Below are 26963 nucleotides of genomic sequence, written 5' to 3'. Positions count from 1 at the left end.
CCTGATAAAATCCCAGAAGAGGGTTTTGGGAAATTAACAAACCGATACTAAAATTTATTGGGAAATGTAAACAGCTAAGAGTAGCCGAAACAATCTTGAAGAAGCAGAAGAAATTTGGAAGACTTATACTGCCATCAATCAAGGCCTGTTATAAAGATTTATAGCCCAAATTGAATATAATACAGCATCCATCAAGCTGCCAAACGTACGATTTTTACATTTCTCTCATCTTGTGTTGGGAGAAGAGTGGAACCATATTGTGACCATGGGAATTTCAAGAGCGCTGAGGTCAATATAAGAAAAACAAATCTTACCTTAGGGATGAGGTAGTTTCTGAACTTAGTATCACGTGTCACTGCATGAGGCAGGTTGGTGGGGATGAGGTCAATGTATCTCTGGATCTCATGCACCACGGCATCCATGTAGGGCATGTGGCTCCTGTCCTGCATGCAGGGGCTCCGGTATCCGCCAATCACATGGTCAATCTCTTCCTGAGCTTTAGCTGATAAGATACGAGTAAGACTGATGGAAAAGAAGTAAAATGGCATATTGCCACAGCATTTCAGGGTTACATTAAGAAATATGAAGGTGTCCCAACATCATTATAAACATAAGTTATATGCCCAGAACTTAGAGAATTGCTATAATATAGTTACATGTAACTCTCCTATAAGCTAAGCATTAGATATATCTGTACATACCTATGTATTACCATACCGGATAAATAACACAAAAGAAATGATGAAATTGTTCAAAATATGCACAGTTATCACATAATTAACTCAAGAAATTGTTGTCACTGCAGAAAGTAAAACAGGAATAAAAATTTATATCAAAATAATACATGATATTTTAAAAATTAAATTCTACAAATATACCTACATATATGTAGTCTTTGTGTGTGTGTTTGTATGTATGTGTGTGCAACTTGCAATGGTACCCCCTTAAACCTCCCACTCCCCAGATGCAGCCTCTTTAAATCATTCTTGCATTTTCTTCTGAAATGTTTAGTCATATTTCTAAATAATGACTCTATTTCTATTTCTATTTATTCATTTATCCAATTTTAGGCAATATTTAATGAAGTCCTGGTATGAGCAATGAGCATTTACATCGCCATCTCCACTCCATACAAAATACACATGCACAGACCCACAAACACACACACACATGCATTTCCCTTCACTCCACTTTCACCATATATTTTGATCATAATTTTGGTTATATCAATACACATTGTTTACATCTTCATAACCATATAAATATTGTTCACTGCTAAGATAACTATGATTATTTTTCACTTTGCATATTTTAGAACTTATTTTTGAGCAATTGATATCAATTCCTAAATTTCTAGTTGTCTATTTAGAATTATTTTGAAATGTTCCGGCAGATGTTTTAAACTCCTAGTAATAATTTTCCAAATGCTCAAACCTCAGATTTTCAATCATTTTTCTTAACTTTCCTCACATCTGCCTTATCTACTTAGTACAGTCTAAACTGATTGTTTCCCAGGACTGGGCCCAAGTACCCTCTCTGAAACTTTCATCCTCTTATAGGAAGTCTTCTGATTCCTGGAGCCCATGACCAAGTCTGACTTTTTTTCAAATATTTAGATGGAACATATCCTCCAGTATCTTTCTGAGAAAATGGAAAGAGGAAGTAAAATTTTTGGTAAACATGCATATCTGAAGATATCCTTTTTCTATTAATACACAAGATGATAATTACTCTTGAGAATTCTGATAACCTTCTGATTCCTAATCTTTTATATACGTGACCTGATTTATCTCTGAAAGTTTTATGATTTTAACTTTACCCTGATGTTCTAAACTTTCATGACCCCATCTCTTGGGGTGCATGCTTTTATTTCATCTACTCTGCTGGATGCTTGGAGGAAATGTTCCAACCTGATGGTGAAATATGTAGGTCTTTCCTTTGGAAAATCTCTCATTTCTGTGAGAGGAAAAGAGTTACCTGCTCAAGGAAATTGTAGCGAGAACCTGTACAACTGCAGAAACCTGTGCAAATTGTAGAGGAAAGGCTCCTGTCTTCTGCCTCATTCTCTCCTAACTTATTAGACACTTAGTACTTCCAAATAATGAAAACTGTGGGGATTTTAGGGACACAAATTCACTTTTCCACGTTGATAAATCTTCTGACATTTAGGTTACAACTTCATGCTCTCTGCTGAGGTAATTATCACCCTCCCTCCTGCTCTCTGTTTTTCAGAAATTTGTTGAAGACTTCTTGGCTGCTTCCTGTACTCTTCTTCAACTTCAAAGGACTAAATAATTTCCATTTGTAATCAGTCTATAATCATTTCCATGAGATCCAGACACAAAAAAAGATAATGTATGTTTCTAATCTGCTATGCACAACTTGAATTCTTTCAAGGTAAATTTGTAAAATAAAATTGTCCGCAAAAGATAAAATTATTTACCCCCTGAAATTCTTATTTTGGCAAACCTAGTTTCCTGGAAACAGACTTCTGGAATAATAAAATTCCGTTAGGCATGTCTTCTGCCTAAATAGCAACACCTTTCTTATGAATCTAACTTTTTAGAATACTTCTCAGACTGTAGAAATTTTTTCAGGGTGCCTCACTAAATTTCTAGAATTTTCACTTAAGCTTCTATAAAACAAGCTTGCATCTTCCCTACCTCAGTAGTAGAACACTGTGTTTTCAGAATGAGGAAAGATTTCTGCAAGAATTTACCCATCATTCAAAGTGGTCTCTTCTTAAGAAAATAAATATGCAATCTTAGACCAATTCATCACAGCTGTTGCCTGACAGAAATCACTTCCCAATGGAATCCAGACACTGCACCAGAACTTTCTTTCTTTCCTACTACCCACACTGTCTTTCACATCTCTCAGTCATCAACCCCTGTTGTGCAAAGTTGTCTCATTGTTATCCCTTCACTAAGTTTGGACAAATTACAACTAGTGGCACAAACATTTCAATAATGAAGCTTCTCTAAGAGAAATAAGAAGCAGGACACTAACAGTCTTGCCAGATTTCTATTCTGAAATTCCCTCTTTTCACCATGTGAGGTCATCATACCTGCAACCTCTGGATACTTTATCAGGAGTAAGAGTCCATATCTCAAGGTGGTGCTCGTTGTCACCATCCCAGCAGCAAATAAATCAAATGCAGCGCTTATCAAATTTTCAATAGTAAATTCAGACTGTTGATTGTGCTTTTCCTAGGAATGATTTAGTGCAATTATTTGACGAATTAGTTGGCCAGCATATTTAAGTATAGTGAACACAAAATGACTTAGATTGTTATAAAGTTAAACCATCACAGAAACTGAATTGTTCAGTATTACAAAAAGCCACTGTATGGTATGGCAGACTGCAGATTAGTTGGTGCAATCTTCGTTTCCTAACCCCTTACTCCTTGCTTGCCTAAAAATTCCATTCACCCTCCTTTTTGCAGTTAGGTGGGTCATGCAACATATTTTTTGTGAATGAGATATAACCAAAAGCCTGTTGGTGCCACTTTGCTTAAATTCTTCTTACTCAAAACACAGATATGAAGGTGGAGGTCAGGCAGACATCATCTTGGGACAGCAGTATTTAAGCATGGAGATGAAGGTCTGTATACTAAGTATGGTGAAGGAAAATGGGAGGTGCTTGAGTCTGTGATGTTTCAGGGCTACTGTACTAATCCTAGACTGGCCCACCAGAAGACTCTTTGTATGTAAGATAAACAAACAAACTATTTATTTAACACGTTGTTAATTGTATTTTCTCTTATTTGTAAAGAAACATAATCTTAATTGAGAGAAATGGGTAAATTAGGGTCATATCATGGAAGATGTAATAAGTCTAAATAAAGAGTATGCAATTCTTTTTTCTGTTAAAGAATTTGTTTGGACTCACTCTTACCCACACATTCATTATGAAGTTGAAATTGTGCAACAGCTACTATGGTAGGCCATCCTACGATAGACAGTAGAGAAGGACAATGGGTTCACAAAGACAAGATGGGGCTGGCCACTATTGTATTCTAGATGTAAGGCAATAGGAAACGTGGTCTAAGAAACAAGCACAGGAATGAATAGGAATTACAAACACAAGGGACACCACAAACATGAAGACAGAGAGTTTGGGCATTAATTTCTCAGAAGAGATTAAATTGGGGGTAAGTGTAATGCAGATGTTAAGGATAAGGGACTGATTAACTGGAGCTTTCACAAAGTAATGATTGGGAGAGGAAAGCACTTGATCAGGAAAACTAAGGTTGATTTAGGACTGAGGGGATTATGTGACACAGAATTGACAACAAGGGGTTAATTTTAAATATTGACTAGAGGGACAAAAAAAGTAAGTCTCTCTCTATATTCTAACCGGTTTCTAGGCCAGCATTAATTTAATGGTGCTCTTATAATCTCCAGGTGACCTACGGCATGTGTAATATTATGTAATCAACAACATTAAGGTAGACTTATCCCTCTGAACCAGTGTACTTCTTAGACACAGACGGTCATCTACCTTATTAACATTGGCTTTCCGCAGTTTTCTAAGCTTGTCAAAGCAAAATTACTTTAAATTCAGTAAGAAGAGCAGTACATTCACAAACTAATATTAATATTTTATCTGTTGATGGGAATTTGGATATTTAGTGGCTACATGCACATATCCAATCAAAATTAAGCTAGACTATGTAAAGTAATGTTGAAAGAATCAAAGAAGACCTAAATAAATAGAAAAAAATTCCATGTCATGAATCAAAACACTTAATATTGTTAAAGTGGCATTACTAGAGTAACACCACAAAGATGGCAGAGGAAGTTCCAGGAATGACCACCTCCACAGAAACAACTATTGACCTAGTATAGACTATCTGAAGCAACTATTTTTGTACTCTGGAGTCTAGTTGCATATGTACAGCATCCAGGGAGTGCTTGATGAGAAAAGAGTTGATAAATTTCAGTGTCTCACATAGCAAATACCATTCTCCACACACCAGCTTCCTACAGGCAGCGATGAGGACAGCGGCGCACATACCTGTGGTAGATTGCTAGTCCTAAGGTGGACAACAGGGACCTTGTCCCACAAAAATGAGGGTTGTGTGTTGATTTCTTTCTTTTGATCACTGAAGGTCCAGCACAGAGGCTGGACATTGTACAAATCCCCACAGGTTGAACAAACTTCCTCAATAGCATTGGCTAATGGGATTTAAATTGGCAGAATGATTTTTTTCCTATTCTTATTGGAGACAGGCATTTAAGGAAATCTCTGCTAGGTCACTGATTGACTGTTGGGATCACAGAATAGAGACTTCACTGACCACAGAAGATAAGGAAACTTGTTTGGAAATATCACTAAAGAAATGGATTACTGAAGACTTCATCAAGTAGAAACAGCAATCTCTGGGAACAGACAGAATCTTATTTCCAAAGTTACCACATTGCAACATTTAAAATGCTCAGTTCTCAACTAACATTACAAAGCATTCAAAGAAATAGGAAAGTATGGCCCATTGACTGGAAAAAAATAAACAGAAATCATCCCTGAGGAAGCCTGTACATCAGACTTACTAGACAGAAACTTTAAATTAAATGTCTTAAATATGCTCAAAGAGCTGAAGGAAACTATGGAGAAGGAACTAAAGGAAACTAGGAGAACAATAATGAAAAAGTATAATATATCAGAAAAGAGAAAATATAGAAAATATTATAAATTCTGGAGCTAAAAAATATGACAGCTGAAAAAAATTTTAAAATTTACTAGAATGGTTCAACAGCAGAAGAAACAAAAAACAAATATAAAGACAGTGAAACTGGAATTACCCAGTTGGAATAGCACAAGGGAAAAAGAGTGAAGAAAAATGAACAGAGACTAAGGGACACCATGAGACATACCAACATACACATTACGGGAGTCACAGAAGGAAGAGAGAGAAATGGGCAGAAAAAATCCTTGAAGAAATAGTGCCTGTAACTTCCCAAACTTGATGACCCACATGAATCTACATATCCAAGAAGCTCAATGAAATCCAAGCAGAATAAACTCAGAGAGACTCATACCATGAGAGAGTTTAATTAAAAAAAAAAAAAGAGTGTATCTTGAAAGCAGAAAGAGAAATTTACTCATCATGCACAAAGGATCATAAAAAATGTAAGTAAGAACTTATTTCTCATCAGAAACAGTGGAGGCCGGAAGATGGTGGGATAATACATTTAAAATAGCAACAGAAAAATGACTTGTGTCAAAAGATCATCAAAAAAATTAATAAGATTGCAGTTTCTGTCCCAGCACATAAGGAGCTTAGATATTGCCACTCCATCCTAACACAAATAAAAAGCTGAACAAACTAAAAACTGAATAACTCTTCTTAGATCTATCAGAGAAGTGAAGTCACAGGGAAAATCACTTCTTTCAAAATTGGAGAGACCAACAAGTAGATACAGAGAATCATGACTTAGCAGAGCAGAAACCTCTGTGGGAACAAGTACCAGGGTAGGAAAACCTAAACTGCAATAAAGAATTGCTGGAGGCTTAGTGTGGACAAGTCTGAGAATTAAAAACTCCAGGGAGACTCAATCATATAGGGGACCCCCGCCTTTGTGAGTTTTACTTTCAGGAGCTCTAACAGGTCCTCATGGTTAATATCAGAGAAAAGTGCCATCTTGCTTCTGGCAAGGAGAAGAGAAAAGGAACTATTTTGAAATATTCCAGAGCATTCAGTTTTTTTTCACAAGGTCGGCCCTCAGCAGAAACTATGTTGCCAGAGCCTAACATACTTGGGGCACAGAGATACTGAACTCCAGCTGGCTCTAGGGTTCCACAAGAGAGAAGAGAAATTTACTACCCCAGTCCCCCTAGCCATTCTGTTCCACCTAAGGAGAGAAAGGGAAAACTGAGAAGTGCTGATGAAGTTCACAGCCCAGGGGACAGGCTCGAGAAAAAAGAATGAAATGTAAGTATAGGGCATTTAAGTCTTAAATTCATTTTGAGTTTATTTTTGTATATGGTGTAAGGTACTTTTATTCTCTTGCATGTAGCCATCCAGTTTTCCCAACACCATTTATTGGAGAGATGTCTTTTCCTCATTGCATATTCTTGCATCCTTTGCAGAAGACTCATTTATCATATATGTGTGGGTTTATTTCTGAGCTCTCTATTCTATGTCATTCATCTCTGTGCCTGTTTTTTTGCCAGTACCAAATTGTTTTGATTACTATAGCTTTGTGGTGTAGTTTGAAATCAGGGAGTGTGATATCTCCAGGTTTGTCATTGTTTCTCAAGGTTCCTTTTGCTATTCAAGGTCTCCTGTGGTTCTATATAAATTTTAGGATTATTTGTTCTAGTTTTGTGAAAAACGCCACTGGTATTTTGATAGAGATTGCATTGAAACTGTAAATTGCTTTGGGTAGTATGGACATTTTAACAAAATTAATTCTTCCAATCTGTGGACATGGTATCTTTCTGTTTATTTGTGTCATCTTTAATTTCTTTCATCAATGTCTTGTAGTTTTCTGAGGATAGTTTTTCAATTCCTTGCTTAAGTTTATTCCTAGGTATTTTATTCTTTTTGTTGCAACTGTAAATGGGATTGTTTCCTTAATTTTTCTTTCTGATAGTTGTTATTAGTGTATAAAAATGCAACATATTTCTGTATATTAATTTCCTATCCTGCAAATTTACTGAATTCATTTATTAGTTCTAATAATTTTCTTGGTGGACTTTTTAGGGTTTTATATATATATATAAAATATATATAAAATATATAATATTATATTATAATATATATAATATATATCTATTACCATGTCATCTGCAAATAATGACAGTATTACTTTTTCCCTTCCAAACTAAATGCCTTTTATTTCTTTTTCTTGCCAAATTGCTCTGGCTAGGACTTCCAATATAATGTTGAATAAAAGTGACATGAGTGGGCATCCTTGTTTTATTCCTAAACTTAGAGGAAAGACTTTCAATTTTTCATACAGTCCCACCTCAACCAACAAGAAAAATCTCAAATAAGTAACCTTAAACTGTGCCTAACAGAACTGGAAAAAGAAAAATGAACAAACACCAAAGTCAGCAGAAGGAGGGAAATAATAAAAATCAGAGTGGAAATAAATGAAATAGACTGAAAAAAACAGTGTAAAGGATTAATGAAACTAAGAGCTGGTTCTTTGAGAAGAAAAACAAAATTGACAAACTCTTAGCCAGACTCACCAAGAAAAAAAGAGAGAAAGTTCAAATAAATAAAATTAGAAAAGAAAGAGGAGAAATTACAACAGATTTGTCAGAAATACAAAGGACTATAAAAGAATACTATGAAAAACTATATGCCAACAAATTGGATAACCTAGAAGAAGTGGATAAATTCTTAGAGTCATACAGCCTTCCAAAACTGAATCAAGGAGAAATAGAGAATATGAATAGACCCATCACAAGTAAAGAGATTGAAACAATAATCAAAAACTTCCCAAAAAACAAGAGTCCAGCATCAGATGGCTTGTCTGGAGAATTTTACCAAATGTTCAAAGAAGATTTAATACCTATCCTTCTCAAACTATTCCAAAAAATTGAAGAAGACAGAATGCTCCCTAACTCATTCTATGAGACCAACATTATCCTGATACCAAAACCAGACAAGGACAACACAAAGAAGGAAAATTACAGGCCAATATCACTAATGAACATAGATGCAAAAATCCTCAAAGAAATATTGGCAAACCAAATACAGCAATTCATTAAAAGGACCATACACAATGATCAAATGTGATTTGTACAAGATGTAGAGATGGTTCAACATCTGCAAATGAATGAATGTGATACACAAAATTTAACAAAATGAGGAATAAGAACCACATGATCATCTCAATAGATGCAGAGAAAGCATTTGACAAGATCCAACATCCATTTATGATAAAAACTCTCAATAAAATAGGTATAGAAGGAAGGTACCTCGTCATAATAAAGGCCATATATGACAAACTCACAGCCAACGTCATACTTAATGGTGAAAAACTGAAAGCCATCCCACTGAGAATAGGAATGAGACAAGGATGCCCGCTCTCACCAATCCTATTCAACACAGTAGTGGAGGTTTTGGCCAGAGCAATTAGGCTAGAAAAGCAAATAAAAGGAATCCAAACTGGAAAGGAAGAAGTGAAACTCTCACTGCAGATGACATGATCCTATATACAGAAAACCCTAAAGAATCCATCAGAAACCTATTAGAAATAATGAACAACTACAGCAAAGTTGCAGGGTACAATATCAACTGACAAAAATCATGTGCATTTCTATACACTAACAATGAACTAGCAGAAAGAGAAATCAAGAGTACAATCCCATTTACAATCACAACAAAAAGTATAAAGTATCTAGGAATAAACTTAACCAAAGAGGTGAAAGACCTATACACTGAAAACTATATGACATTATTGAAAGAAATTGAAGAAGACATAAAGAAATGGAAAGACATTCCATGCTTATGGGTCAGAAGAATAAACATAGTTAAAATGTCCGTGCTACCTAAAGTAATCTACAGATTCGAAGCAATCCCAATTAGAAACCCAATGACATTTTTCATGAAAATTAAACAAAGAATCCTAAAATGTATATGGAAAAACAAAAGGCCCAGAATAGCCAAAGCAATCTTGAGAAAAAAGAACAAAGCTGGAGGCATCACAATCCCTGACTTCAAAATACACTACAAAGCTATATAATCAAAACAGCATGGTACTGGCACAAAAACAGACACAGAGATCAACGGAACAGAATTGAAAGCCCAGAAATAAAACCACAAATCTATGGATGGTTAATCTTTGACAAAGGAGCCAAGAACATGCAATGGAGAAAGGAAAATCTCTTCAATAAATGGTGTTGGGAAAACTGGACAGCCACATGCAAAAGAATGAAAGTAGACTATTATCTTGCAGCATGCACAAAAATTAACTCTAAATGGATTAAAGACTTGAATGTAAGACCTGAAACTATATAACTCCCAGAGGAAAATATAGGCAGTACGCTATTTGACATTGACCTTAGCAACATATTTTCAAATACCATGTCTGACCAGGCAAGGGAAACAAAAGAAAAAGTTAACAAATGGAACTACATCAGATTAAAAGGCTTTTGCAAAGAAAGCAAACCATGAACAAAATGAAAAGACAAGCCACCAACTGGGAGAAAATATTTGCAAATCACTTATCTGACAAGGGGTTGATCTCCAAAATATATAAAGAACTCATACAACTCAACAACAAAAAAACAAACAACCCAATCAAAAATGGGCAGAGGATTCAAACAGGCATTCTTCCAAAAAAGATGTACAGATGGCCAACAGACACATGAAACGATGTTCTCCATCACAAATTATTAGGGAAATGCAAATCAAAACAACAATGCGATATCACCTTACACCAGTCAGAATGGCTTCAATTACCAAGACAAAAAACAACAAATGTTGGAGAGGATGTAGAGAAAAGGGAACCCTCATGCACTGCTGATGGGAATGCAAACTGGTGTAGCTACTATGGAAAACAGTACAGAGATATCTCAAAACATTAAAAATAGAAATACCATATGATCCAGCTATCCTACTACTGAGCATTTATCCAAAGAACCTGAAATCAACTATCCAAAGAGATGTATGCACCCTTATTTTCACTGCAGCATTATTCACAATAGCCAAGACGTGGAAGCAACCCAAGTGCCCGTCAACTGATGATTGAATAAAAAAGATGTTGTACATATATACAATGGAATACTACTCAACCATATTAAAAGACAAAACCATCCCATTTTCCACAACATGGAAGGACCTCGAGGGTATGATGTTAAGTGAAATAAGCCAGGAAGAGAAAGACAAATAAAACATGATTTCACTTATATGTGGAATATAACAAATACATGGATAAAGAGAACAGATTAGTGGTTACCAGAGGGGGAGGGGGATAGAGGGTGGGTGAAAGGGGTAAAGGGACACTTATGCACAGTGATGGACAATAAGTAGACTACTTGGGGTGACCACGATGAAGTCTACTCAGAAATTGATAAACAGTAACGTACACTTGAAATTACACAATGTTATAAACCATTATGATCTCAATAAAGTTACTGGAAAAAAATAAAATAAAAAGGGTAAACCCTTAAAAAACAGATTGCTATAATAAAAACTACAGATAATAAGTTTTGATGTGGATATGGGGAAATTGGAACCCTTATACACTGCATATGGGAATATGAAATGGTGCAGCTGCTTTTTGCCTGTGTTTTGTTCTAAGAGTTTTGTAGTTTTAGCTCTTCCATTTAGATTTTTTATGCAGCCACAGTTCCTCAAAAGGTTAAACATAGAGTTACAATATGACCCAGTATTTCCACTCTTAGATATACAGCCAAGAGAAATAAAAACATATGTACACACAAAAACTTGTACACAAATGTTCAAAGAAGCATTATTCATAACAGACAAAAAATGGAAAAACTGAAATGCCCATCAATTGAAGAGTGAATAAATAAAATGTGATATACCCATACAATGGAATATTATTCATCTATAAAAAGGAATGAAGTCCTGATACATGCTAAAATGCTGATAAATCTTGAAAACATACTAAGTGAAAGCCGTGCTTTCAGTTATGCCAAGTGAAAGAAGCCAGTCACAAAAGATCACATATTGTAAATTCGATTTATATAAAATACGCAGAATAGGCAAATCTACGGAGACAGAAAGTAGGTTAGTGGTTGCCTAGGGCTGGGATGTTTGGGGAAAAATGGGGAGTGACTGCTAAGGAGTATAGGGTTTCTTTTTAGAGTGATGAAAATGTTTTGAAATTGATTGTGTTGATGGTTTCAGAACTCTGTGAAAATCCTAAACACCATTAAATTGTGCACTTCAAGTGGGCAAGTGGTATGATATGTGAATGATATCGCAACAAAGCTGTTACAAAAAATAAATTAATCTAGACCTTAAATACATTGTGAGGCCATAGAAACAATATTCTTTTTAAATATGGTATTCAGGAAATAACCACTTGAATTAGAAATACCAGAGATCTTAGAGCTCTCCCTGATCTGAGATTAATGAGGAGGCTTCACAGCATCAAGGAAACCCCAATAATTGTTTACAAAATATGGTGCACTCTTGTAGGTGCATTCTTTGGAAAAGAGTCCACACATTGAATCAGATTCTCAAATTAACAGGACCCCAAAAGGAATAAGAGTCATTGCTCTAACAGAAGAGAAGGAAGAAAGTAAAAGTAATTTGCTTTTTCCCTCTTCCAGTTTCCTCAAATCATTTCATCTTCTCATTTTATTACATCTAGAATACATGATTTAAAGGTCTACTTCAAATTTTATGGGTAATTCTTTGAACATCATCTCCTTCAGAATTTTGACTCACTTCACATCTTGCCCTAATAACTGATTTTTCATATCTACCCAGTGTTATGAAGTAGTTGAACAAAATAATGATGGCCTCAGGGGAAAGAATTTTCTAAAGTTAGATCTTTTCAAATTATTCTGGAGTCTACCTCACCTCACAGCAATGAGAACCTTGTACCAACACAAGTGTCTTCATGGTATCTATTACCCTTTTTACTCAGTTTTTCAACTTGACCCTACCACTATTTAAATTCACCATTCAAATCTTTCCCACCTTGGTTGAACTTCTCATATGGGACATTTGGTCTCATCACTGAAATTTCCTATATAAGCCCCTGTAATTTGGCTCCTTCCCTCTCTACTAAAACCACTCTATAGAACTCCTCTGACACAAAGTGGAATCAAATTCAAGGACCTTCTCAGGGACATTATTCTTTATTTCCCAATATTATCTGTTCCATTTCTTCTAAAATGTTGCTTGTGCTTTGACTTCTATAGCATAGCCTAATTGATTCTCTTTTTAGATCTCTAATAATATGATAAGATGGACAACCTTGATTTTATTCTAGATTCCTCTGCACTTCTACAGCCCAGACATCCATCAAGTCTAAGTTTAAAGAAATGAAAAATTTCCATGCTAGTCCTTGAGCTCCATTCTCCTCATACAGATCCCACTACAGGACACACAGGATAATTTTTCCTAATAATTATCTGAATTCCATTATGTTTTGGCTCTTATTTTTTCCTGATCAAATCCAAATGTTCCACACCAGCATTCATGCTTATAGATTATTTTACAAACACCAACTTCCAGCTCTTTATCTGTCCAAGTTCATTTTTGGTTACACTCAACTAAGGCTTCTCTTTTCCATCTACCTAATCTTTTTGCCAGCACACACCTCTTAACTACTGCATACATCATCCAACCCATCAGAAATTCCCTACCCTGTCCCTCACTGAAAATATTTCAATATCTGCTCAAACCTCAGAACATGCAGGAAGCCCACCTTGGACAAGCCTTTCCTTCTCATTCTTCCATATGCTGCTGACTACAAATGATTATTTCCAACTTCATTATATGGCTCAATATTTTCTAACTTTTTTGTAATCGTATCCATTTTACTTCAGTTGTGCATTCTGTCCTTCCTCAAGTATATTATTAGCACCTAAGAACAAGGCCCATGTATTCTAGTCATTTAGTAATTCAATTTTTAAATTTTCCATAATGCTTAGTGCAGATCCATACATATAATAAGTACTTAAAGTGTTTCTCAAGCATTTCTTGCCTGACCATTTAAAAGTGCCTACTAACTATAGAATTAATCAATGAACCAAGAAATGCACAGGAAATAAAATAATTGAGGTGTTGTTAACGTTTTACCTGTTCCATTTTGATCAGGAAACAATCAATGAAGTCCCGAGGATTGTTAATATCTAGAGATTTTTGGTGTTCTTTTGTTTTCTCCAAAATATAACTTTTCATATCAGCACCATTTTTAAGTACTTTATTGTGACTCCCTGGGAAATAATCAATGAAAGCAGGGAAATTATTGCAGATCCAAAAGAGAAAAAATTTTATTAAACAAAAAACACGTAATGAAGACATATATATATATCATTCACCAAGTCCTAGCTCGAAATTATTACCATAAAAATGAATAAAATATGGTGTTTACCTTGAGAGGGCAATTTTCACTGCACATATATTGTAATTCTCTATGCTTACAAAGATTTCAAGAAGAGAACTTTGACCAGAAGATAGAGATGATAACCATTTCCTATAGTCATGCATCATTTTTAAAAATAAAAAACATATTTATAATAAATCTTTCATTTTTTATGCCAATTCTTTCCTACAACCTGGAAATATAGGGTAGCATGAATTGCTATATTCACATTTTGTAGATGAGAATAGAGGTTAAGGGAGTTTGAGTAACCTGATAAAGAATGTAAGCTAGTCTCTGCTGATTCTCATTTGCATCAAGCAGCCTCACAAACAGAATCAGTACTATAGAATGAAGAGGGTCTTGAAAATACCATGAAATCCAAATGAGATTTATGGATAAAATAACTGTGTACAAGAGCAGTTAAGTGACTTCTCTGAGATCACACAATTATCTTTTAGATAGAATACAGGACATGCTAGCTCAGCATAAAGTGAAATTGTATTTGTTTAGGGTTCATACACCATAAGACTCAATCATTTTGTCATTTCTAACCCAGTTATCTTGTCAGCTAGGATCCAAAATGAAGCATCAGGCATCCTTTCCCTGTTCAGAGTTTCTTGGCAGCATCTGTGCTCCCCAACATTCTCTCTCCTTGATATCCTAAATTAAGATATTTCTTCCAACTAATGTGGTGAGGAGGTCTCTAAGTGTTGACTGGAGGGCAACTTTGGAGACAATGGAAGCCTTTCAACAAGGGCTTGGATGTCCATTGAGTGCTGTGGCCATACTTTTCGGATAGTCACCAAAATAATTTATGGAAACTGGGCTTTGAAATTTAGTGGAAAGACCACTGGACAGGAGCAAATGGACTTGAATTCAAGCTCTGTATTTGGGCATTGATTTTCTTGTGGGTAAAGTAAAGAGCTTGGCCGTCTTTCTCAGAAGTTTCCTCCATGACACTAAGCTCTGGGCAAGACTGTGGTATTCAAACACTCACTTCACAGTTTGGTTTATATAGAATTTCGGACTTGTCAGAGAAAAGAGTATCAAGGGTTACCCAGAAAGAAAGGATCTTGGCCTCACCTGCACCCATGGGGAGCTCAGAATATTGGCATTTTCATTCAATAATTCCAACAAATTAAGAAAATTCTGATCTTTGTAATCAAAACGATTCTGTAAAATAATGGAGCAGATCACATTGCAGGGAGCGCAGCCCAGGATAAAAGTGCGATTGCAAGGCGAGGCTAAAGAATTGGAAACATTTAAAAAATAACATTAAAATATACATATAAAAATGTTTGTCTTTGAGATAACAGAGTAAAGTAATTTTAGAAACTTTAAAGCAATACCTACCTACATATTCCCATAACAGGAAAAATCCATCATGTATAAAATCAACATATCACTTTTACGTTAAATTTGAGTTAACCATTATATCCCAGCTAGTTTAGAGATAATGGTTTTCCCAATACTCTATTCACATCCACCACCTATTTTTACACCATTCTAATCCAAGGTACCTCTTATTTTGAAGGGATATAGGACACATTTAAAGAGGCCATTTTTTAAAATACCCAATAATTCATCAGTTCAGAATCACTTCTATTGTCAAAGCCTGTAAACAATCAAGGACTGATACAGGAAGAAAAAATTGTTAGACTTCAAACTTTTTATATTTAATGAATAGTTGAAATAATTGTTTGTAAAACAGCAGAAGGGAAAACTAAAGAGACAGAGATTATGGGTGAATTTCTGTATTTGAAGGAACAAATGTAATAAAAAGAGAATTCATCAATGATTTCTTGGAAAAAAACTAAGAGGTATGAACAATAATACTCTCAGCAAACATGAAAAATCTCAAATAAAGAATCCTACACTATACCTAAGAAAACTAGAAAAAGAAGAGCAAACAAAGCCCGAAGTCAGTAGAAGGAAGGAAATAATAAAAATCAGAGCAGAAATAAATGAGAGAGACTAAAAACAAAAACAAACAATAAAAAAGGATCAATGAAACTAAGAGCTAGTTCTTTGAGAAGAAAAACAAAATTGACAAACCCTCAGGCAGACTCACTAAGAAAAAAACACAGAAGACAAATAAAATCAGACACGAAAGCGGACAAATTACAATAGACATCACAGAAATACAAAGGATTATAAGAGAATACTATGAAAAGCTATATGCCAACAAACTGGATAACGTACATGAAGTGGATAAATTCTTAAAATCATACAACCTACCAAAACTGAATCAAGAAGAAACAGGGAATCTGAATAGACTGATCAAAAGCAAAGATTTTAAATAGTAATCAAAAATCTCCCGAAAAACTAAAGTCCAGGGCCAGATGACTTCCCCAGTGAACTCTATCAAACATTCAAAAAAGACTAAATACCTATCTTTCTCAAATGATTCCAAAAAATTTAAGAGTAGGGGAAGCTTCCTAACTCATTCCATACGGTGAACATTACCCTTATACCAAAACCAGACAAGGACAACACAAAAAAAGAAAATTACAAGCCAATATCACTGATGACCATAGATGCAAAATTCCTCAACAAAATATTAACAAATTAAATACAGCAATACAAGAAAAGGATCATACACCACAATCAAGTGGGATTCATTCCAGGGATGCAGGGATGGCTCAACATCCGACATCAATCAATGTGATATATACCACATTAACAAAATGAAGCATAAAAATCACATGATCATCTCAACAGATGCAGAGAAAGCATTTGACAAGACACAACATTCATTTATCATTAAAAAACTCCCAATAAAATGGGTATAGAAGGAACTCACCTCAACATAATAATGGCCATATATGACAAACTCACAGCCAACATCATACTCAACAGTGAAAAACTGAAAGCAATTCCTCTGAGAACAGCAATATGACAAGGATGCCCACTCTATCCACTCATATTCAACATAATACTGGAAGTTTTAGTCAGAGAAATTAGGAAAGAAAAAAAACATAAGAGGGATCCAAATTGTAAAACAAGAAGTAAAACTGTCATTATTTGCAGATGACATGATTCTATATATAGAAAACTCTAAAAAAAATCCACCAAAATACTACTAGAAGTAATCAACAACTACAGTAGAGTTGCAGGGTACAAAATCAACATAAAAAAATCAGTTGCACTTCTATATACTAATAACGAACTAGCAGAAAGAGAAATCAAGAATACAGTGCCATTTACAATCACAAAAAGAATGAATAAAATACCTAGGAATAAATTTAACCAAGGACATGAAAGACCGATACACTGAAAACTATAAGATATTATTGAAAGTAATCGAAGACATAAAGAAATGGCAAGATATTCTGTGCTAATGGATTGGAAGAATAAACATAGTTAAAATGTCCTTATTACCTAAAGCAATCTACAGATTCAATGCAATCCGAATCAGAATCGCAATGACATTCTTCTTGGAAATAGAACAAAGAATCTTAAAATTTATATAGAACAACAAAAGACCCCAAATAGCCAAAGCAATCCTGGCGAAAAAGAACAAAGTTGGAAGTATCACACTCCCTGAATTAAAACTACACTACAAAGCTGGAGTAATCAAGGCAGCATGGTACTGGCAGAAAAAAAAAGACACACAGATCAATGAAACAGAATTGAAAACCCAGAAATGAACACACACATTTATGCACAGCTAATTTTCAACAAAGTAGCCAAGAACTTACAATGGAGAAAGGAAAGTCTCTTCAATAAATGGCGGTGGGAAAACTGGACAGCCAAGTGCAAAGGAATGAAAGTAGACCATTATCTTACACTATACGAAAAAATTTACTCAAAATGTATTAAAGGCTTGAATGCAAAAGCTGAAACCGCAAAACACCTAGAAGAAAATAGAGGCAGTACACTCTTTGACATTGGTCTTAGCAGTAGCTTTTTGAATAACATATCTATTCAGGCAAGGGAGACAAAATTAAAAATAAACAAATGGAACTATATCAGACTAAAAAGTTTCTGCACAGCAAAGGAATCCATCAACAAAAGTGAAAAGACAACCCACCAACTGGGAGAAAATATGTTCAAATCATCTATCTGACAAGAGGTTAATTTCCAAAATATATAAAGAACTCATACAACTCAACAACAAAAAAATGAATAACCCAACAAAAAATGGGCAAAGAATATGAACAGACATTTTTCCAAAGAAGATACACAGATGGCCAACAGGCACATGAAAAGAGCTTCAACACCACTAATTATTAGGGAAATGCAAATCAAAACTAAGGTGAGTTATCACCTCACACCCGTCAGAATGGCTATAATTAACAAGACAAGAAATAACAAGTGTTGGAGAAGATGTGGAGAAAAGGGAACCCTCATACACTGCTATTGAGAATGCAAACTGGTGTAGCCACTATGGAAAACAGTATGGAGATTTCTCAAAACATTAAAAATAGAAATACCACATGATCTAGCTATCACACTACTATTTATCCAAAGAACATGGAATCAAAAATTCAAAGAGATTTATGCATCCATATGTTCATCGCAGCATTATTCACAAGAGCCAAGATTGGGAAGCAACTTAAGTGCCCACCAATGGATGAATGGATAAAGAAAATGTGGTGTATATATATATATAAATGGATTACTACCCAGCCATAAATAAGAGACAAAATCTGGCCATTTGCAACAACATGGATGGACCTTGAGGGTGTTATGCTAAACGAAACATGTAGACAGAGAAAGACTCATATGAATAAGAAGTAACATGACTTCACTCATGTGTGGAAGATAAACAAACACATAGATAATGGGAACAGATTAGTGGTTACCAGAGAGGAAGAGAGGGGAGGGAGGGTGAAAGGGGTAAAAGGGTACATATGTGTGGTGACGGATAACAGCTAGACTATTGGTGGTGAATATGTTGCAGTCTATACGGAAACTGAAATATAATAACGTACACCTGAAATTTTCACAATGTTATAAGTCTATAAGATCTCAATAAAATAATTTTAAAAACTCATACTGTACATTTGTTTGTCTAAAATAAAATTAAAATGAGAAATTTTTATTTCAAACTGAATCCCAGGTAATGCAAACAAAAAAGTTTAAATTGATAAATGTAGTCCTTTATTTCTTCATTTCATATATAGAAAACAAAAATAATTTTCTACATTAGAAAGTAGAGTCCACCATCTCCAATTAGTCCCCAAATTTAATTTATTTGGGCAAAACCTCCCTCTTGTGGCCATCTGGGATATTATTCTGCATAGCCATCAACAGAATAGTATATCTCAATAAATTTTGAAATTAGACGATCATTTTGTCAATTCTATCATTTTATAGGTAAAGAAATTAAAGTAGAGGAAAATCTCTACCACTCTTTTTGGTGGTAGAGACTTGTAAAATGAAGTTGTGATCAAACAATCAATAAAATTTTATGTAAAATCTTCCAAATTCACTTCTACAGATTTAAATAAAGGTGACCTGAATCACAAATGATGTGCAGAAACAATAGGGCATTGAATAATAGGAAACCTGTTGAGTTATCCACTTCTATGCCAGGCTCCTTTACACATTCCAGGGTTCTAAACTTTGAAAAAACATTTCATTTTAGCTAAGGAGGTAGAGAGTAATTTGCAACAGCTAGAAGATGTGTGTATGTGCGAGAGGGAGAGATTCACAGGTAAAATTTGATTTGTAGTCTTTCCCTTCACTTCATTAGGGAGATAAATTTTAAAATAGGTCAATTTAGAATCCAAGCAGAAAATCAGAGTCATTGTGAAAAGTCATTGTGCAAAGCACTTCATAGGTTACTAGAGCTGGCAGTGGGAGGTAAATAACTACCATTTAATTCTAATCCAAAACCTAATAAAGACTGGGAAAAATAAGCATAACTGAAAATAGATCCAATTATAGTTAGGGAGAGGGATTAATAATAATTGAAGTCTAGTTAAATAAATCACTATACAATTTTGTATTTGTGTACTTTGCAGAATGATGCTCTGGCATATATATTCACGAAATATGTAACTCAGTACAGGAAGTAGCAGGTCATACGAAATAATTCATGCTGATATTTTTAAAATCATGATTTGTTTACATGAAAATTATAATTGGTGAGAATTGCACAAAGATATGTCAAAGTAATTAAAGCCACATTTTAAATTATAAACCATATATAGCATCATTACTGGTGGGAACTGTAGGCAGGGACGTTGGAAAAAGTCCTCAGACTTGTCAGTGAGGGTGACAGTACAAATATAGTCCAATTAAGTGAGAGCACATGTCAGCTGGTTCAGCAATATAAGGGCATGAAATATTATTCACATTTGACAAGTGTTCCCTGGTGAGATGTTCTGGAACAGATAACCCATGATTATGCTATGGGAAAAACAATGCTCTTTAACTTTTAAAATTAGACTCAAAACCTTCTGCTTTTATAGTGTAATGATTTCAAAATAGACAAATAAAGCTGTATAAATGACCTTGTATACCACACTGTATGCACAATCATAAATATACAGAAACAACAAGCAGACATATACAAAAGCTCCCTTGCCTCTCTGCTTCACACTCTCCCTCTTCCATGTGAGGGCTGGTATTCACAACCCATATGCAAGATTTGGCCACCTCTGAAATATTTTCAAGAATGTTATTAGAGAAGACAGCAGTCTGTTAAGGTCAGAGTTACAGAGTACAGAATCACTCACCATTGGTTTTTCCTAACTCCTCCACAAGGCAGCAGGCTTCCTCTTGAACACGATCTTCAATGCTCCTCTTTCCCATCCCGAAATTCCTGAGGGTCATGAGGGAAAAGCGCCGGATCTCCTTCCATCTCTTCCCATTGCTGAACACTATTCCTATCAGAGGGGAAACAGGAACTGGAAGGAAGGTTCTTGGCAAGGGAGAGGAAGATGACACTTGGCAGCCTCGTGGATGGGCCAAGCTTTGCTGAGGAGATCCTTGAATTCATTTTTTCCATGCTCCCACTCCCATTACCAATGCTGAACATGCACACCCACACCTACCATGTCCTTTATTAGCTCTTTCAGGCACTGGGAAACTGCCTCTTCCAGAGAACTCCTCTCCCAGATCAATCAGGGCTTCCTTCACTGCTTCATATCCATGCAGCACCACAGTGCGCTTCATGCCGAAATACAGAGTGAACACAGGGCCGTAGACTTTTGACAGCTGGGAAATGGAAAGATAATGCAAATATTAGTAAAATGAGGCACCATTTGGTTTATATTTTGTGCATAATTCAGACTATTATCATCATATATTTTATATTTTTGTTTTGCCATCACAGCTTTAAGTTCTTCTGAATTTTATTCATAAATATGATGATTGGTATAGCTGCCACATCTGGAAGGCCTACGTTGTGCCGTGACCTGGACAATTGGTACACAGATTACATATAATCCTCACATCAACACATTCAGTGTGTTTATTTGTCCTATTTTCCAACAAAAAAACTGAAGTCAGAGAATTATAAATTCTTTTTCAGTGTACTACGGCTAATAAACAGAAGACTCAAATTTGAACTGATGTGTTGTCAACATCTGATACTTGAGCAATTTATCAGTCCCCCTTGTCTCCCACCTTTGGAACAATACGAGGTTGATTCCTTCATGATCACCTGTGGAACTCTTCCCATGGGAATTCTGATTTAGTAGCCCTGTAACGAATACTAGAAATCTGTTTTTCAAAATGAGCCCAGATGACTCTAAAACCTACTGCAGCGTGAAACCACTAGTATTACTAACATAGGAGACCAAGCATCACAGAGGCAATGCATGAACATGTAGCATCTCATGGAAGAACAATTTCTTCCATCCTGCAGCATTCATAGGGTACAGACAGCAGCTTTGTGCAGAACCTGAAAGGAATCTGTTACCACGCAATGGATCCTGAATGATTATTTCTGTCACTCACTTATGCTGATTATGAGACCATAGCTGTTTCTTGACATTAGACATAATTTGCTTCTTCAGAGAAGTTTAATTTTCATGACTCTTCTGAACAAATGTATAGCTTATAAAGAATGTAATTTCTTGAATGAAATCTCTAATCTTTTTGCCTTAAGGCAAAAAATGACAACAGATGACTATGAAACAAGGGCAGCAGCACTCCAGACTTTTGTCACTTTATTATTTTGATCCTATCTTAGGATAACTGAAATGTTTCTCTTCTCCCAAAATGCATTACTTAATTCCACTATCTGACATTGACAAACTAAAAAAAGCCATGGAAACATTGAAATGCATAGTGAATATTTTCTGTACAATGATCTATTTTAATCATTTTCCACCAGGAATAAATATTATTTAAAAGTAAAGATTAATTTCCTTACCATTTGCAAGCCACTGGAGGAGCATAAAACATACTTACTTTACTCAAGGATTTGCTGATGTCCTTGACACCTAACTGCAGGATATTTCCAATAATAGGGAGAGGAGTGGGGCCAGACGGGAGCTTCCCTTTCCCGGAGCTCTGTTTCCAGAGTGAAAGGAGAAGCAAACAGGAGAGACAGAGCACCAGGACCACAATTGGTTCCATTATCTCTTCTTACTTAGATGGTTGTGAACCTGAAATCCAAGGATTTTATAACACTCCCTGCTGATTCAATATGTGCCTCTTTGATGTATAAAATGACCAATCAATGAGATAAATCAACTCCAATCCCTTCGTAGTGAACTTTTGGCCCACTGATAAAGATAAAAATAAAGTGTTCTTTAGCCTTACTTTTCTTCTTTCCAATATTTTGTCCTCGAGATTCTGATTTAATTGGTCTGAGACAGGGCTGGAAGCAGTAATTAAAAAACAAACAAAAATCCTCAGGTGGTTTCAAGAGCAGCCAGGATAAAGAATCCCTGAAGTAAATGATTTCGTCCAAAATATTGCTCAACATTCTGGATTTTCAGACTGATGACCAGTTGGGAAATTTACGACTTTAGGGGAAAGCAGTGAATTCTATTTCTTATATATAAAACAATATTTATCTTGTAATGTTTTATCAACCACTAAGATAGTTTCACCTTGGAAATGGAAGCCTTTTAAATATTTTAATGTACTGTACTAACATTATAGCTGCCTAAACATAAAATAGCTAGAATAACTCACATCTTGAATAACCATACATATATCAAGTAAATGGCTGAGTAAACATGCACATCTTTTACCATTAAACCCCCTAAAAATCACAGAATAGCCTTTATTATCTTTTATTTCTAAAATAGATAAATGGAGACTCTGGGATCACACAGCTCACAGGCGGCAGGACTGAGATTAGAACTGAGACCTTGTGATGCCCATTGTGGTGCACTATGGCTTATACCACTGCTGCCTCAAGAACCGTTTTAGAAAAGGAAAACAAAACCTCTAAAATATTAATTACTCTGAATTTATACCCCATGGACCCTATTCACAAAATAACAGGCTTCACATTAAATAAGTGGCCCTTATTTGACTCCAAGGGTAAAAGTTCCATAGATTCTCCACCCTATTCCCCTCTCTATCACTGCAGAGGAGAAACTTGCTCAGTGGAACTGAGGGAAGAGTCAATCTCAGAGAATTCAGGGGGGAGATCTTGAAAAACTATGGCTTCCCCTGCCTCCCAGTCACTTCCTGACACAGCCTCTTCTGTGCTTTTTTGGTCTGTCATTGTCAGAAATGTTGAAATGAAGTACAATATGCAGATGGATGTTGTGGACAGAATAACAGGCATGGATTCATTGGAGGATGGGAGGCAGAAACTTCATTAAACACACCCACAGCACAGAATCGCCACCATGTACAGACCTGACAGGAGACGACATGTAATGGTCATGAGGATCTAAATATCACTGGAATGACATAAATTAGTAGATAACTAATGGAAATGTTGGTACAAAGGCATGTTCTGCAAAGATATCATTGTATTTGTTCCAAATTGATTAGTACAGTTATTTTTAAGCTCCTTTAGGAGGGGAAAAATTAATGTGTTAAGACCACAGTTACAAAATGTTTCAGTTGTCATGTTTACAGGGAGACTGACAATTAGAGAATTTTCACATCCATCATAACCCTTTAGGTTCTCTAAATTATCTTTACCTGAGGTCAAATTATTCCCATCTTAATGATGAGGAAGCTGTCCTTGGGGTTTCAGCACCTTGGCCAAGAACACGCAGACTGCAGGTGGTAGAGCTCAGCCCCCCCCCGCCCCCGCTCCAAGCCCTGCATGCTGCCTCCAAGCAAAACATTGAGTTCAAGCAAGTTCCCCACATTTACTGAGAGCATGCTATGATTCGGTATTCCGTGATTCACTCTAAAAAGTGATGTTAAAAATAAACATTAATTTAGTTAATAATTACAGGAACTGTTGGTTAAAATGAAGTTCAGAAAAGTTTAGTTTTGTAACCTTTAGAGCTTGAGTGAGTCCAGATCTCAGTGAACCTTTTATCTAGGACAAAGAGAAACAGTAATTTACTGTTTGACTCATATAGATCCAAACTCCAAGAGATATTCACTAGCTTATTTTTGATAAAATAAACCCAGTTGCTCTCTTTAGAGTAATCGATTTATTCCCAGAGAAACAAGTATCTCTGCCCTGCTCATCCTTCCCTCTGCTGAGATAATTCCCTGGCCCTTTCTTTAATAGACTGATAGAGTCATAGAGAATTTAGAGATAGAAGATATCTCTGAGGTCAGCTAGTCTAATCTTTATTTTTAGGAATGAGCAATTTATAACTCAGTGAAGTGAAGTGTCGCCAAAGCATCCGCTCAAGAGCTTGTCTTAGAATCCAGGTTTCCCCACTCCCAGTTCAGTGACTTCTCACATTGAAGAGATTTCCCATTACTGACCAAATGGATGGACAGGAGAGCATCAGTGTGAAGCGCTCTACCGTCACAGAGTAATGCAAACTTTGGCTTTGCTTGAGTAGTGGATCACAGATGTTATTTTTTTTTAATCAATCTATTTTATTTTTTAGATCAGTTTTAGCTTCATGGAAAAATTAAGCAGAAAGTACAGAGAGTTCCCATCTACTCTTTCCCACATTCACACTCAAGATCTCCCACCATCAACACCTACACCAAGGTGGAACATTTGTTACAATTGATGAACCATCATCGGCACATCATTATTAACAAAAGATGATAGTTTACATTAGGTTTCATTTTTTGTGTTCTATGTTCTATGGGTTTTGAAAAATGTATACTGATGTGTATCCATACTTATAATACTATATAAAATAATTTCATTGCCTTAAAAATCACATCACCTGTGCTCCACCTAATCATTCCTCCCTCCCTCAAATGCTTGGCAACCACTGATCCTTTTATTATCTCTATAGTTTTGCCTTTTCCTGAATGTCACATAATTGGAATCCTACAATATATAGTCTTTTCAGATTGGCTTCTTTCACGTAGTAACATGCATTAAATTTTTATGCATGCCTTTTCATGACTAAATAGCTCATTTCTTTTCAGTAGTGTATAAGATTCCATCATATAATTATGCCATGGTTTATTTATCCTTTCACCTACTGAGGGATATCTTGATTGCTTCCAAGCTTTGCCCATTATGGATGAAACCACAATAAAAATGCGTGTGCAGGTTCTTGTGTGACATAAGTTTCCAACTCATTTGGTTAATACCAAGGAGTGTGATTGCTGGACTGTATGGTAAAACTATGTTTAGTTTTTTTTTAAGAAACTGCCAAACTGTTTTTCAAACTGGCTGCACCATTTTCCATTCCCACCACCAATGAATGAGAGTTCTTGTTGTTCCACATCTTGTCAACCTTTAGTGTTGTCAATATTTTAAATTTTAGCCATTCTAGAGTTGTGTATCAATATCTCATTGTTGATTAAATTTGCAATTCCTAATAATATATGACATTGAACATCTTTTCACATGCATATCTTCCGTCTGTATGTCTTCTTTGGTAAGGTGTCTGTCAGAAATTTTGCCCACTTTTCAATTAGGTTGTTCATTTTCTTATTGTTGAGTTTTAAGAACGCTTTGTATATTTTGGGTAGCAGTTCTTATATAATATGTCTTTTTTAAATATTTTCTCCCAGTCTGTGGCTTGTCTCCTCATTCTCTTGGCAGTGTCTTTCATAGAGCAGAAATTTTTAATTTTAATGAAGTCCAATTCATCAATCTTTTTTTTTGTGAATTGTGCCTCTTGTGTTGAATTTAAAAAGTTATCACCACGGGCCTGCCCCATGGCTTAGCAGTTAAGTGTGCGCGCTCCACTACTGGTGGTCCAGGTTCGGATCCCAGGCACGCACCAATGCACCGCTTGTCCAGCCATGCTGAGGCCATGTCCCACATACAGCAACTAGAAGGATGTGCAACTATAACATACAACTATCCACGGGGGCTTTGGGGAAAAAAAAGGAGGAAGATTGGCAATAGATGTTAGCTCAGAGCTGGTCTTCCTCAGCAAAAAGAGGAGGATTAGCATGGATGTTAGCTCAGGGCTGATCTTCCTCACACACAAAAAAAGAAGTTATCACCAGACATCAGAAATATGGTAGAATAGAAGACTTTCCTCTCATATTCCCAGACAGAAACAAGAATTTGGCAGCAATTCATGGACGAAACTGCCTTTGTAGGAGCTTTATGATCCAAGGAAGGAGGTTGCAAATCCCCACTGGAACCCAAGACTGAAAAGGGCCATTTTGAGAAGGTAGACCTGCAACCAGGTGGCAGGCTTGCCAACCATTGTCCTAACGACAGATCTGAAAACAACTCCATCCCTCTGTGGACTCAGCTACAGCCCCATTAGCAATGGTCCTGCCTCCAGCACATCCAACAAGCAACCCCAGAGGAACCGCACCCACCTATGCTTTAGGTAACAGGCCATCCAACCCGGGTCCCAGCTGTGGACCCTGAAGTTGGCTATGATGCATCTCCAGCCCTTTTCAGTCATGGTCCTGGAGCCATTCTCCCCAACTACAGATCTGGCA

The 26963-nt window shown here is 35.9% G+C and overlaps 1 protein-coding gene across 1 annotated transcript in view; it reads right to left on the bottom strand.

The window, feature by feature from the left end:
- The window catches only part of LOC131407277 (cytochrome P450 2C19-like), a 30686-nt gene extending 7694 nt beyond the window's left edge, over positions 1-22992 (bottom strand). Inside the window, exons 1-7 of the mRNA XM_058543583.1 lie at positions 22398-22992; positions 21035-21197; positions 20717-20866; positions 15112-15271; positions 13742-13919; positions 3068-3209; positions 315-502 (exon numbers count right to left, since the gene is read on the bottom strand). Coding sequence (XP_058399566.1) covers positions 315-502; positions 3068-3209; positions 13742-13919; positions 15112-15271; positions 20717-20866; positions 21035-21197; positions 22398-22565 — 1149 coding nt within the window. The 5' untranslated portion in view covers positions 22566-22992. The remainder of the gene's footprint in view (positions 1-314; positions 503-3067; positions 3210-13741; positions 13920-15111; positions 15272-20716; positions 20867-21034; positions 21198-22397) is intronic.
- Positions 22993-26963: the final 3971 nt, after the last annotated feature.

Source organism: Diceros bicornis, chromosome 6 (assembly GCF_020826845.1).
Source record: "Diceros bicornis minor isolate mBicDic1 chromosome 6, mDicBic1.mat.cur, whole genome shotgun sequence".
NCBI classification, from domain to species: domain Eukaryota; kingdom Metazoa; phylum Chordata; class Mammalia; order Perissodactyla; family Rhinocerotidae; genus Diceros; species Diceros bicornis.
Note: the sequence above shows the minus strand (reverse complement) of the source record. Positions and strands in the feature narration are given on the sequence as shown.